The sequence below is a fragment of the Loxodonta africana genome, chromosome 6, assembly GCF_030014295.1.
Source record: "Loxodonta africana isolate mLoxAfr1 chromosome 6, mLoxAfr1.hap2, whole genome shotgun sequence".
Classification (NCBI taxonomy): Eukaryota; Metazoa; Chordata; class Mammalia; order Proboscidea; family Elephantidae; genus Loxodonta; species Loxodonta africana.
In genome coordinates this window covers 85,108,634-85,122,961 of record NC_087347.1, presented here as the reverse complement: position 1 = coordinate 85,122,961, position 14,328 = coordinate 85,108,634, and the positions used below count along the sequence as shown (strand labels likewise).

General features: G+C 37.4%; 1 protein-coding gene across 1 annotated transcript; it reads right to left on the bottom strand.

The window, feature by feature from the left end:
* Positions 1 to 7,277: 7,277 nt before the first annotated feature.
* GCG (glucagon) lies at positions 7,278 to 14,062 on the bottom strand. Its single transcript, XM_003405828.3, has 4 exons — positions 13,578 to 14,062; positions 11,853 to 12,014; positions 10,040 to 10,177; positions 7,278 to 7,629 (listed from the first exon to the last, which is right to left on the bottom strand). Exons 1-4 carry the CDS (start codon positions 13,667 to 13,669, stop codon positions 7,485 to 7,487), a joined length of 537 nt encoding a protein of 178 aa, XP_003405876.3. The 5' UTR covers positions 13,670 to 14,062; the 3' UTR covers positions 7,278 to 7,484.
* Positions 14,063 to 14,328: the final 266 nt, after the last annotated feature.

Here is a 14,328-nt window from a genome sequence, read left to right as displayed (position 1 = left end):
TTAGCTTCATCTCACATCCTCAGCCCTGGGTTTTCCTCTTGATCTTAAGGGAGGATTCATTTTCTCTAGTTTTGACCTTTGACTCTCTTTTGGACTTGACTCACATTCACTGTTTTTTTTAAATAATTTTTATTGAGCTTTAAGAGAACTTTTACAAATCAAGTCAGTCTGTCACATATAAGCTTATATACAGCTTACTCCATACTCCCACTTAATCTCCCCTAATGAGTCAGCCCTTCCAGTCTCTCCTTTTGTGACAGTTTTGCCAGTTTCTAACCCTCTCTACCCTCCTATCTCCCCTCCAGACAGGAGATGCCAACACAGTCTCAAGTGTCCACCTGATACAAGTAGCTCACTCTTCATCAGCATCTCTTTCCAACACATTGTCCAGTCCCTTCCATGTCTGATGAGTTGTCTTCGGGAATGGTTCCTGTCCTGGGCCAACACAAGGTTTGGGGACCATGACCGCCGGGATTCCTCTAGTCTCAGTCAGACCATTAAGTCTGGTCTTTTTATGAGAATTTGGGGTCTGCATCGCACTGATCTCCTGCTCCCTCAGGGGTTCTCTGTTGTGCTCCCTGTCAGGGCAGTCATCAGCTGTGGCCGGGCACCATCTAGTTCTTCTGGTCTCAGGATGATGTAAGTCTCTGGTTCATGTGGCCCTTTCTGTCTCCTGGGCTCATAGTTATTGTGTGACCTTGGTGTTCTTCATTCTCCATTGATCCAGGTGGGTTGAGACCAACTGATGCATCTTAGATGGCCGCTTGTTAGCATTTAAGACCCCAGACGCCTCATTTCAAAGTGGGATGCAGAATGTTTTCATAATAGAATTATTTTGCCAATTGACTTAGAAGTCCCCTTAAGCCATAGTCCCCAAACCCCCGCCCTTGCTCCGCTGACCTTAGAAGCATTCAGTTTACCCCGGAAACTTCTTTAATTTGGTCCAGTCCAGTTGCGCTGACCTTCTGTGTATTGAGCATTGTCCTTCCCTTCACCTAAAGTAGTTCTTATCTACTAACTAATCAGTAAATAACCCTCTCCCACCCGCCCTCCCTCCCTACCTCGTAACCACAAAAGTATATGTTCTTCTTAGTTTATACTATTTCTCAATATAATAGTGGTCTTATAAAAATATTTGTCCTTTTGCCTCTGACTAATTTCACTCAGCATAATGCCTTCCAGGTTCCTCCATGTTATGAAATGTTTCACAGATTCGTCACTGTTCTTTATCGATGTGTAGTATTCCATTGCGCGAATATAACACAATTTATTTAACCATTCATCCGTTGATGGACACCTTGGTTGCTTCCAGCTTTTTGCTATTGTAAACAGAGCTGCAATAAACATGGGTGTGCATATATCTGTTTGTGTGAAGGCTCTTATTTCTCTAGGGTATATTCCGAGGAGGGGGATTTCTGGGTTGTATGGTAGTTCTATTTCTAACTTTTTAAGATAATGCCAGATAGATTTCCGAAGTGGTTGTACCATTTTACATTCCCACCAGCAGTGCATAAGAGTTCCAATCTCTCCGCAGCCTCTCCAACATTTATTATTTTGTGTTTTTTGGATTAATGCCAGCCTTGATGGAGTGAAATGTAATCTCATTGTAGCTTTGATCTGCATTTCTCTAATGGCTAATGATCGAGAGCATTTTCTCATGTATCTGTTAGCTGTCTGAATATCTTCTTTAGTGAAGTGTGTGCTCATATCATTTGCCCACTTATTGATTGGGTTGTTTGTCTTTTTGTGGTTGAGTTTTAACAGAATCATATAGATTTTAGAGATCTGGTGCTGGTTGGAGATGTCATAGCTGAAAATCCTTTCCCCATCTGTAGGTGGCCTTTTTACTCTTTTGGTGAAGTCTTTAGATGAGCATAGGTGTTTGATTTTTAGGAGCTCCCAGTTATCTGGTTTCTCTTTGGCATTTTTGGTAATGTTTTGTATTCTGTTTGTGCCTTGTGTTAGGGCTCCTAATGTTGTCCCTATTTTTTCTTCCTTGATCTTTATCGTTTTAGTCTTTATGTTTAGGTCTTTGATCCACTTGGAGTTAGTTTTTGTGCATGGTGTGAGGTATGGGTCCTGTTTCATTTTTTTGCAAATGGATATCCAGTTATGCCAGCACCATTTGTTAAAAAGACTATCTTTTCCCCAATTAACTGACACTGGGCCTTTGTCAAATATCAGCTGCTCATATGTGGGTGGATTTATATCTGGGTTCTCAATTCTGTTCCATTGGTCTATGTGCCTGTTGTTGTACCAGTACCAGGCTGTTTTGACTACTGTGGCTGTATAATAGGTTCTAAAATCAGGAAGAGTGAGGCCACCCACTTTCTTCTTTTTCAGTAATGCTTTACTTATCCGAGGCTTCTTTCCCTTCCATATGAAGTTGGTGATTTGTTTCTCCATCACATTAAAAAATGTCGTTGGAATTTGGATCGGAAGTGCATTGTATGTACAGACGGCTTTTGGTAGAATAGACATTTTTACTATGTTAAGTCTTCCTATCCACGAACAAGGTATGTTTTTCCACTTAAGTAGGTCCTTTTTAGTTTCTTGTAGTAGTACTTTGTAGTTTTCTTTGTATAGGTCTTTTACATCTTTGGTAAGGTTTATTCCTAAGTATTGTATCTTCTTGGTGGCTACGTGAATGGTATTGATTTGGTGATTTCCTCTTCGATGTTCTTTTTGTTGATGTAGAGGAATCCAAGCGATTTTTGTATGTTTATCTTATAACCTGAGACTCTGCCGAACTCTTCTATTGGTTCCAGTAGTTTTCTGGAGGATTCCTTAGGGTTTTCTGAGTATAAGATCATGTCATCTGCAAATAGAGATAATTTTACTTCCTCCTTGCCAATCCGGATGCCCTTTATTTCTTTATCTAGCCTAATTGCCCTGGCTAGGACCTCTAGCACAATGTTGAATAAGAGCAGTGATAAAGGGCATCCTTGTCTGGTTCCCGTTCTCAAGGGAAGTGCTTTCAGGCTCTCTCCATTTAGAGTGATGTTGGCTGTTGGCTTTGTATAGATACCCTTTATTATGTTGAGGAATGTTCCTTCAATTCCTATTTTGCTGAGAGTTTTTATCATAAATGGGTGTTGGACTTTGTCAAATGCCTTTTCTGCATCAATTGATAAGATCATGTGGTTTTTGTCTTTTGTTTTATTTATATGGTGGATTACATTAATGGTTTTTCTTAATATTAAACCAGCCTTGCATACCTGGTATAAATCCCACTTGGTCGTGGTGGATTATTTTTTTGATATGTTGTTGAATTCTATTGGCTAGAATTTTGTTGAGGATTTTTGCATCTATGTTCATGAGGGATATAGGTCTATAATTTTCTTTTTTTTGTGATGTCTTTACCTGGTTTTGGTATCAGGGATATGGTGGCTTCATAGAATGAGTTAGGTAGTATTCCGTCATTTTCTATGCTTTGAAATACCTTTTGTAGTAGTGGTATTAACTCTTCTCTGAAAGTTTGGTAGAACTCTGCAGTAAAGCCGTCAGGGCCCCGGCTTTTTTTTGTTAGGAGTTTTTTGATTACCGTTTCAATCTCTTTTTTTGTTATGGGTCTATTTAGTTGTTTCACATTCACTGTTTTATGGTCTCCTCTTTGGCCACCAAGTGTCAGCGTTCTTAACTGACTCCCCACCTGTCTTTATATGAGCACTTCCTATAGTTCTGAGTCCTGACATTTAAACTGGAGTATGCACAGTCATCTTCTCAAGGATTTAACTCTTTGGTATTGTGAAGACACATATTCATTAAGTTTCCAAAACAAATTTTTCAGTTCCAGATGGGGCCTATTATGGATTGAATTGTGTCCCCCAAAAATGTAAGTCAAATTGGCTAGGCTATAATTTCCAATATTCTGTGGTTGTCTTCCATTTTGTAATCTGATGTATTTAAAACAGATTGTAAATCTTAACCTCTATGATGTTAATGAGGCAGGATTAGAGGCAGTTATGTTAATGAGGCAGGACACGATTTACAGGATTAGGATATATCTTGAGTCAATCTCTTTTAAGATATAAAATTGAGAAGTGAGCAGAGAGGAGAGGGACCTCATGCCACCAAGAAAGAAGTGTCAGGAGTGGAGCTTGTCCTTTGGACCTGGGGTCCCTGTGCTGAGAAGCTCCTAGACCAGAGGAGGACTGATAACAAGGATTTTCCCCAGAGCCAACAGAGAGAGAAAGACTTCCCCTGGAGCTGGCACCCTGATTTCAGACTTCTAGCCTCCTAAACTGTGAGAGAATACATTTCTATTTGCCAAAACAATTCACCTGTGGTATTTCTGTTATAGCAGCACTAGGTAACTAAGACAGGGCCTGTTAGTTCACCTGGGGTACTCTGCTGTAGGAGTGGTAAGGCAATGATTTGCATAAAATAAAACACGGAGGCTATCAAAGAGTTGCCTTGACCTCCTCACATCAGAACTATGAAAAATAGAGCATTTTGATCTCATTGGTTGAATTACTTAATAATCAACATAGCCAGCTTCTACTTAAAAATGAGCATATGAACAAACAAAAACCCTACTTTAAGAAAATACTGCGTAGCCTCTAAACATTCTTCAATGAGACGCTTTGGAAGAAGACAGGATGGTTTTGGTTCTGGGGCAGCTGACGAACATTTTTTTTTTTTTTTTAAATATTTTATTGTGTTTTTGGTGAAAGTTTACACAGGAAATTAGGTTCTCATTAAAAAATTTCTATACGTATTGTTCAGCGACATTGGTTACATTTCCCGCAATGTATCAGCATTCTCGTTATTTCCATTTTGGTTTTCCCGTTTCTGTTCACCTAGCTTCCCTGTCCTCCCAGCCTTCTCATCTTTGATCCAGGGTAAATGTTAACATTTGGTTTCATCTACATGATTATTTTGAGGAGAACAGTACTCACAAGTGATATTATTTATTTTATGGTCCAATTTGTCATTTGCCTGAAAGGCGACCATGGGGAGTGATACAGTACTCACAAGTGATATTATTTATTTTATGGCCCAATTTGTCATTTGCCTGAAAGGCGACCACGGGGAGTGATTTGAGTCCCAGATTTAAAGAGTATCTCAGGGCGATAATCTCAGGGCTTCATCTAGTCTTTACCAGCCCAGTGAGTCTGGCCTTTTTTTAGGATTTTGAATTTTGTTCTGTTTTTAATAGACACAATCTTGACACATACTAAGGTAACTTCTGCCTTGAATATAGCTGTAGCAACCATTTTAGGATGAATATTTCAGCCCTTGTTACTACTGATACCTCCTTATAAGGTAAAAGACAGTCATAAAGACTTTTGTAAGGTACGATGGCGATTAGACAATTTTAACCTTATTTAATCATATCGAGAATTTAGGCCCAGAGAGATTAAATTACCTACTTAGGGTCATACAACTGGTACTAACTTTACCTCTACCCTTTTCTATCCAGCTTAGGAAAAGTTAATCAATGTGTGAATGGGTAAGAGTGACATTATTAAGGTATTACCTCAAATTCACTCCTACTAGCAAAGTATGGAAACTCTGGTGGCACAGTGGTTAAGAAGCCATGGCTACTAACCAAAAGGACGGTAGTTCGAATCCACCAGGTGCTCCTTGGAAACCCTATGGTGCAGTTCTACTCTGTCCAATAGGGTCACTATGAATTGAAATTGACTCAACGGCAATGGGTTATCAAAATATATAAGTAATTTCCAAACTTTGAAATCTTAGTGGCTAGTAATTAGAAGCTTATAACTTATATGAGTTTTATACAGATAGAGCAAGAGATCAGCAAGGCTGTACATGACAAAGAAGAGTCTCAGACATGTCACTCAGCACCAGACTAGCTCTGGACATTACGGAACAGGGAGACAGGGTACAGGGCATGATGGGCAAACTCAAATACCTGCAGATGCCAGGCCGTGAGGGATATGCATAAAGTGGGCCAGGGATAAGTGCCCAAGTGTACATTATGTGGAGTGTGTGTGTGCGTGCGTGTGTGTGTGTGCATTTATGGGTGTGTGTGTGTGTAGAGGGCACTGTTGTGAGCTGGAGATCATGTGACTCTCCAGAATGAGGCAGCTGTTGCTCAGCTCCAGAGGAGATTTGCTTTTTTCACCTAATGTGAACTGATGATCCAATTTTTTAAGAGAAACCAGAAGTCAATACTTTTATATAAAATATAATGATGGCTCAAAATGTTAAAGCTCAGTGAAGCCGTTTAAAGGATGAAATCATGTCTATGGACCAGATTTGGCTTGTGGGCTACCAGCTTAGAAAGAAGGAATGTTTGGAAGGAATAAGGGCACCAAGAAGAGAAGCAGTTAGAGAAAAAATAGACAATGGTAAAGAAAATTTTATTTAAGTCTACTTTAGATATATTGAATGCTGAGAATTTTAATGACAATGGTTCCAAGAAGGAAGTTTTCTTTCCAGTTACACCACTGTGGCTATCAGTCTTTCTCTTCTATATTATAATGCAGATATGTTGTAATTGAAATAATTAATATGTACAAATTGATATAGAAAAATAATTCCATTGCTAAATGCAAATAGATTGGGGTACTTCATCAAAATAAGAAGAAAATAAGATAATACAGCACTTTTATATTTTAAAACTGATATTTTAGCAATCTTTTCATAATAGTTTATTCCATTTTACAATCTTTTGGCTACAGAACACTAAAAGAAAATTCATTTATTGGCATGCAAAGTAAGATGGTTTCAGAATACATCTCTTCAAATTTACAGAACTTAAAATTTCAAACATTCCAAGCGGCTGGCAGGTGATGTTATGAAGATGGTCTTGAATGGTGACATAACTTATTTCCTAGAGATTAAAAAAACAAAACAAAACAAATAAAAGACAGTGATTTAACATAGCTATAATACCCAGAAGATGCTGTTAACAAATCCAGGGAACATTTCAATGATTTATTCTGATAAAAGCTATCTACCAATCCCTTTATCTTATAAATGCCTCAGTCTTTTGGACTCTGAATAGTTAGGTTCAAAGATGATTTATCCTAAAATCTCCCCATCAAAAAATACAGTTATGAATAGTTATGAAAAGCAATTAACATCCTTCAAGATAAGTGCTTATTTTTTGGTGTTTATGTTTTTACTGCTATGCTTCTTACATTAAGCATATAATGCCACATACATTGGCATTTTATCTTTGTGCTAAAACTTCAATATATATAACAATTTGTAATGTGATATTAATATGTGAATGACTTAACACTCTCCATGTTTTATTCACATCTGTGGTCCTACTGTCTCGTCCCTTATAGATATTCAGTAAATGTGTTTGGAATCAATGCGTGAATTAATAAAACTGCAGTGATCAAAATGAATATAATAATGTACTCTCAAGTGATTTAAACATGCATTTTTTTACTATATTTGAATGTGAAGACTCTTTCCCCCACATAGAGAACATTCTGCAGTAATATGACAACAAATATTTAAGAAACTTTTGATGGTTTTCAGAATTGACTAAAATGCAGTCACCTGTCAGTAATTTTTGTCTGAAGCAACCAATTTATAAAATCTCTGGTGGCAAGATTATCAAGAACTGTGTTCATCTCGTCAGAGAAAGACCCATCAGCGTGTCTGCGGCGGAGCTCTTCAACGATGACTTCTTCTGGGAAACTAAGAAAAAGAGAGTTAAAATTAGGTTAAAATTTTAAAGAAGTGCTCATCAGTTTCCTCTCACTGCTAATGTGTGTGAGAGTCACTGAGAAAACAATGAGTTTCTATTTACTGAGGTCCTAGTACGAAAAATCTCATAGGAACCAGTATGAACTGGCAAGCATCTGAAAGGAAATGTTTCAGGTAGTAAGGAGCAGAGACAGGATCTGAAATCAACCCTGTATAACTTCATGCCATTTTCAAAATTCCAGACTGCTTAAAAATTTTAGTATATTGGCAACAGAAGCTATTGCTGAGACTATTAACCTGTTTACAATTTGATAAAACATATTATATACTGTAAAACCAGCGATTTTTAGAACAGCCTTACAAACTGAAATATGAAGAGATTAACCTTAGTGTATATTATATTTCCTTTTTCTTCAGTTTACCTTAGAGGGATTTTTGGTATTCCTTTAAAACACTATAAAATATCCTCAAGTGTAAGCTACTATTTTGCCATTGGTTTTGCAAGTTTGATTGTTAATGTGTTAAAAACCAAACCACAATAGTACTTCCCCTTTGTCTTGAGATTTCTTTAAGTCTCAGTAAGCTTGTTTTAAAACTCATTAAAAAATCAAAGTTCAACATAAATTTTCTGTCCCTCATATTTCAAATGTCAATCAAAATGATCATGAGAAAATGAGATGGACCTTAATTTCATTTTCAACTTTGGTTGTTTAATGAGTATTTATATGACCTGTTTAAAAAAAAAAAGTCATCAAGTTGGCTCCTACTCATAGCAACCCTATAGGACAGAGTAGAATTGCCCCATAGGGTTTCCAAGGAGAGGATGGTAAATTCAAACTGCCGATCTTTTAGTTAGCCATCAATGACAGTCCCGTAAAAAACTGGGTATATGGTTCAATATGCAGATATTTTTACATATCTCTACTTTGAGTGTCATTTCACTAAACATCTTCCGTTTGGTTCTTTTCAGTCTTCAGTAGCTTTTTATCTGAATATTTACTAACGCATAGATATATTTTGATCACTTATATAAACATTTAATGTCAAACTTTGTTTTCAGTATTATTTCCTCTTTTTCTTTATCCCTAGTTTTCCTGGGGCACTTCTAGTTTAAGCTTGTTCTTCCCCTGTAGTTATCAAAAGCTCCCTATTTACTCCCAAAAATGTCTTGGCTTGGGTGATAAATTAATACCATAATCATAAAACAAAAAACAAAAACAAAACTCGTTGCCTTCAAATCCTATAGGACAGAGTAGAACTGCCCCATAGGGTTTCCAAGGAGTGCCTGGTGGATTTGAACTGCTAACCTTTTGGTCAGTAGCCATAGCTCTTAACCACTACACAATCAGGTCTTCCACCCTAATTATAGCACTACTATAATAGGAGCGGCTATGAGTCAGAATCGACTCAACGGCACTGGGTTTGGTTTTGTTTTTGGTTTTATAATGGGATATGAAGATTAAAGATTATAGCCTTCAGTATGGATTACATCTCAACATAAGAAAACAAAAAGCCTCACAACTGGATCAATAAGCAACATCATAATAATGGAGAAAAGATGATATTGATAAGGATTTCATTTTACTTGGATCCACAATCAACACCTATGGAAGCAGAAGTTAAGAAACCAAATGATGTATTGTATTGAGCATATCTCCTGCAAAAGACCTCTTTCAAGTATTAAAAAGCAAAGATACCACTTTGAGGACTAAGGTGCCTGACCCAAGCCATGGTATTTTCAATCATCTCATATGCATGTGAAAGTGGAACAATGAATAAGGAAGACCAAAGAAGAATTGATGCCTTTGAATTACAGTGTTGGCGAATAATATTGAATATACCATGGACTGCCAGAAGAACAAACAAATCTGTCTTGGAAGAAGTACATTCAGAATGCTCCTTAGATGTGAAGATGGCACTTTGGATATGTTATCAGGAGGGACCAGTCTCTGGAGAAGGGCATCGTGCTTGGTAAACTAGAAGGTCAGCAAAAAAAAAAAAAAAAGGGGAGACCCTCAACAAGGTGGATTGACACAGTGGCTTTAACTATGGGCTCAAACATAGCAATGACTGTGAGGATGGTGCAGGAGCGGGCAGTGTTTCGTTCCATTGTACATAGGGTTAACAGGAGTCAGAACCAACTCAATGGCAACTAACAACAACAACAATAACGGGATAAAAATGTAACCTATTTGACTCTATCATTACTGGTTCCTACCAAAGAAGACTCAGACTAAACTTTTGTATACTGTCTCCTACCAATCAGGGTTATTTCCTTACTTTTTGAAAGTATACTAATTAGCTTCCCTAATCCAGATTCATATATAGATAACTCTAGATTTAAGTTTTCACCATCAAGGGAAAAAAAAAAGGAATGTCAAATAAGAATGTACAGACTTACTCTCGCCTTCCTCGGCCTTTCACCAGCCAAGCAATGAATTCCTTGGCAGCTTGGCCTTCCAAATAAGAACTAACATCACTGGTAAAGGTCCCTTCAGCATGTCTCTCAAATTTATCCTGACGTTTGGCAATGTTATTCCTGAAAAAAATGTGAACGTTAAATTGAAGATCTGTCTCTCTGGCAATATGGTTCTCACCTATGAGCAGTGGCAGCTTCGGAGTTTGGGATTCTATGTAGGAGGGACTTAGGGAAAATTTGGGAGGAGGGATGGCTGGGGGACTAGTCTTAAAGCTACATTAATTATTTGGATTGAAGATTGGTGGGAGAGGACTAATAATTAAGGAGCAGCTAAAGCCCCCTCCCAGAATACCCATATTCACCTCCCCTGCTTATCTGTGTCACTGGTTATGAAACGATGCATTACTTTTACATCAGTCTCAGTAGTGTAGACTCTCCATTGTGTGATACTACTCTCCAGCAAGGAAGCTGTTTGCTACTAGTAAGCATTGGGTCAGAGTTATTGAATTGTTTTAAGGGAAAGCGAAGGAGTATCTCAAACTGTTATCAAAAGGACCACATGATAAAGGACTAAAGGAATTGCGTGATCAATTACCAATGAAGAAAGCTAAGAAGATGGACACCATATCAACTTAAAGTGTGGCAGAGTGCTCTGTAAAGGTGGGCAATCAGTTGCCCTCAGCCTCTCTGACATATGTCACCACTGGAAACTTTAATTATAAACACACTACAGAAATCACCTGTGAGCAAAGACTGTTATGCATTCATGTAACCAGTTGTGGCATTCCCTTTCTGGAAAATAACAACTCTTTTTCATTTTTATAAATTTGTGGTTTCTCACATTTCACTGATGGCCTTACCTGTCATTCTTATCAAGGACTTCTCCCAACATCTGTTCTGACCACAATGGCTGCCTTTCCGGCAGTTGAATGTGCCCTGTGCTTTAAGAACCTTTTGTTAGTTGCAACTCTATCTCTCCTGTTCCTCTTGCTCGCACATGATCTCTTCTCTCCCTCTCCCTCCCTTCTCCATTCTATCTAGACAAATCCATGTCCGTTTCCTGAATTTTAGATTCCTTCAGCTACTCTGTATGCAGAACTCCCTTCCTCTTGTGGGCCACTCTCCAAAGAAATTGTGAAATTCCACCACTTCTGTGAAACTCTTGCAGATGATTTCTTCCAGTAGCCTAGATGCAGCAGACCCCTCCCCACCAAAGAAAACCCAGCATTAAAATGTATGTCATATTATAGGCTTGTGTTCTTACTTGCCATCTCTCTTTATGCTGTGCAGCTAGGCTGTAATTTTAAATGCATGTCTTGGGATGTATTCTACAAGAAAAAGAATGCATCTCTTTCTATTCCTAACCATGAGTAGCTTGGCTAGGGATGGTTTTAATATGGTCACAGTTGTGCATTTGAACCCTACAAGGGGATGGTGACTTGGCTCTATCTTTTGGCCAGAAATTATACTCCTAACTCCGCACATTCCACAAAAGTCAGCTTTCAGTTTTAAAGGGAAAATGAATAAGGGAGTAAATATTGCTAAGATCACAGGTGGGGAAAAAATTTAAGGTCTGTGTCACAGCGAAGAGTAGGTAAGAGTTTGGAGGAAGGAGGGATAGGGCATTCAGAGATAATACAAAAGACAGCATCATCAACGCTGGAAAGTATCAAAATGGAAAGTGCTGTGGGCACTATTTGATGAACGTGATAACTTAAGAAAGGCAGGAGAAATTTAAGATACATTTAAGTAATATACTTGTGTGCAAATTTCAGAACAGGTTCAGAACTCTTACCTGTTCCTCTTGGTGTTCATCAACCACTGCACAAAATCCTGAGCACGCCTGGAGTCTAAGTACTTGCTGTAGTCACTGGTGAATGTGCCCTGTGAATGGCGCTTGTCTTCAATCATTTGATCCGGATCGTTGGGCGGATCTGTCTGGGAAGCTGAGAATGATCTGTGAAGAACAGTGATTGGTGCAACATAAAGTTCTGCTGTAAACTCACTTGAGGATTATCCTCACTACAAAATACAGGGCTGCATGAAGCAGTAATGCAGGCACCTAGGGTATATCAGTACATAGTGCAAAGAGACCTTAGCTTTTCATTGGAATCCCATAGTTTTATTATAGTAGAGTACACTCCTATTCTGAATTCTAGTAACTAATTTCTTAACTGACTTATTTTTTTTCTGAAATAGGGTTAAATAAATCTCTTTTTAACTAATTAATCTGCTCATGACTATGCTAATAAAGGCAGAAGAGAGTAGTGACTTGAATATTTTAAAAGAGTGAAGCATTCCAGATTATTAGTTGGGGCAGCAGATTTATGGTTCCAATTCGGTTTTCATATATTAATGTGAAAACATAACTCAGTTACCTTATGATATGGTAGCTAATGGTGGAACAAAGACTTTTAAAAGTCCATACAAAGGTAAGAAAGAGCCCACTTGCTAATTTGAAATTATATAGTGTATAATCTACATCTCAGTAATCAACAGTTGGTTCCATGGTAAATATATGGAATAATATTCAATGTTATTAATACTCAGAAATGGGAATTAAAACAACAGTGAGATACCATTTTTACCTGTCAAGTTGGCAAAGATTAAATACTGGTAAGGACGCTGTGAGAGAAATATTTCTATACTGCTTTCTGGAAAGTTAATTTGCAAGATGGGTTTAAACTCATTAAACCCTTTGGCACAGTAATTCTACTACTAGGAATTGATCCTCAGAAATAGTCCGAAATGTAGCAAAAAGGTATGTACCAAATGTTATTTGCAACATTATTTGTAGTGGGAAAATTTCTGACCTCTTATGTGTCTAACAGGGAAGGAATAACTTCTTGTAAATTATTCTACATAGTTTATATGGATTAGTATGCAGCCATTAAATATTATATATTTAATAGATATTTTTAACAATATCAGGAAAAGCTAACAATACAAAGCTAAGAGAGAGAAAAAGTATGACGCAAAGCTCTATTATGTTCTCAGAAATATTTGTATACTTTATATATATATATATAAAATACAAGAAACGAATACACCAAATTTTTATTATGAATAGTTTTCTCTGAATAGTAGAATTTTGCATACTTGACCTACTTTTGCATATTTTTAATATGAACATGTATGACTTTTACAATTAGCAAGAAACAATATTTTTTTAAGAAGGCATAACCAAAGAGAAAAGAGTTGGTGTAAACAATTAAAATAATCTGTGCAGTGTATGAGTAATGAATGAACGGTTAGACAGGATAATCTGAGAAATTCAAAAGCTAGAATTTCCCATGTAGCATATTTTCCAACAATTCCCATCCCTTTGGTTATGAAACAACTCATACTTTTATCTATACTCCAGAAAAGCCTGCCTTTATCACAGTGACACTTTAAACATACGAATTTTGTGCATAGAGTATTTACTCTAAGTTACTAAGAACTTATTTACTAACTGTAGTTTTCACAGGCATTACTCTAACCGTGGTGCTACGTTATTTCAAGTCTAAGGATTTACTACCTGGGTTTCTCCTCTGTGTCTTGAAGGGAACGTTGCCAGCTGCCTTGTATCAGCATTATAAACAACCCAGCCACAACGTAAATGCTTCTCATTTTCGCTGCCTGTCAGAACACAGAGGGAGAGGGGGAAAGAAGCAGGCAATCATATTTAAACATGTCAGGCTAAATTAGTTTGATTTTGACTAAGTACATATTCTAAATAGAAAGAAAAAGCCAGTCTTATCTGTTTTATTCTGATCATATTTCCAGTTTACTTTCAAAAAGTAGATTGTATTTTTCCCCAGAATCTTTTGAGGCAAAAAGGGACACAAAAGATGTGTTCCACCATTAAGGCTTTTCATTAATGTAGGACACTTCTGTCAATGATTAGAAGGCTCATTCCCAGAATCGAAATAGAAAATGACCACGATAAACATTTAAAATATCCCCTGTAGATGATATGCTACATATGGTTAGCCTGAATGGCACCTTATCCATAATGCTGCCCCCCCTCACTATCAGTCTGGCTTTCAATTAATAGTCCTTCACTTCCAAGCATTTACATTATACTGCATTTCAACCATCTTAAAGCAGCCTCAGGCTACAACTTGGCATACCAGCTGTCGGTTCAGATGTATTATTCATTTATATTTTAAATAGTGTAACTTGGTCTAGACTTCATAATTATAAAGCGGCCAACAGATTTGAGGTATTTTAGGGTGCTTTGACCTGTTCTAAATTAAAGGGAAAAAATCGTTTTAAAGACAAGCAAT

Bases quoted from the DNA above. Each gene is read 5' to 3' on its own strand.
- GCG (XM_003405828.3), bottom strand. From the start codon at position 13,669: ATGAGAAGCATTTACGTTGTGGCTGGGTTGTTTATAATGCTGATACAA. The intron at 12,015-13,577 runs GTAGTAAATCCT...TGTTCTTCACAG, and splicing joins GACACAGAGGAGAAACCCAG to ATCATTCTCAGCTTCCCAGA. The intron at 10,178-11,852 runs GTAAGAGTTCTG...CATTTTTTTCAG, and splicing joins ATGAACACCAAGAGGAACAG to GAATAACATTGCCAAACGTC.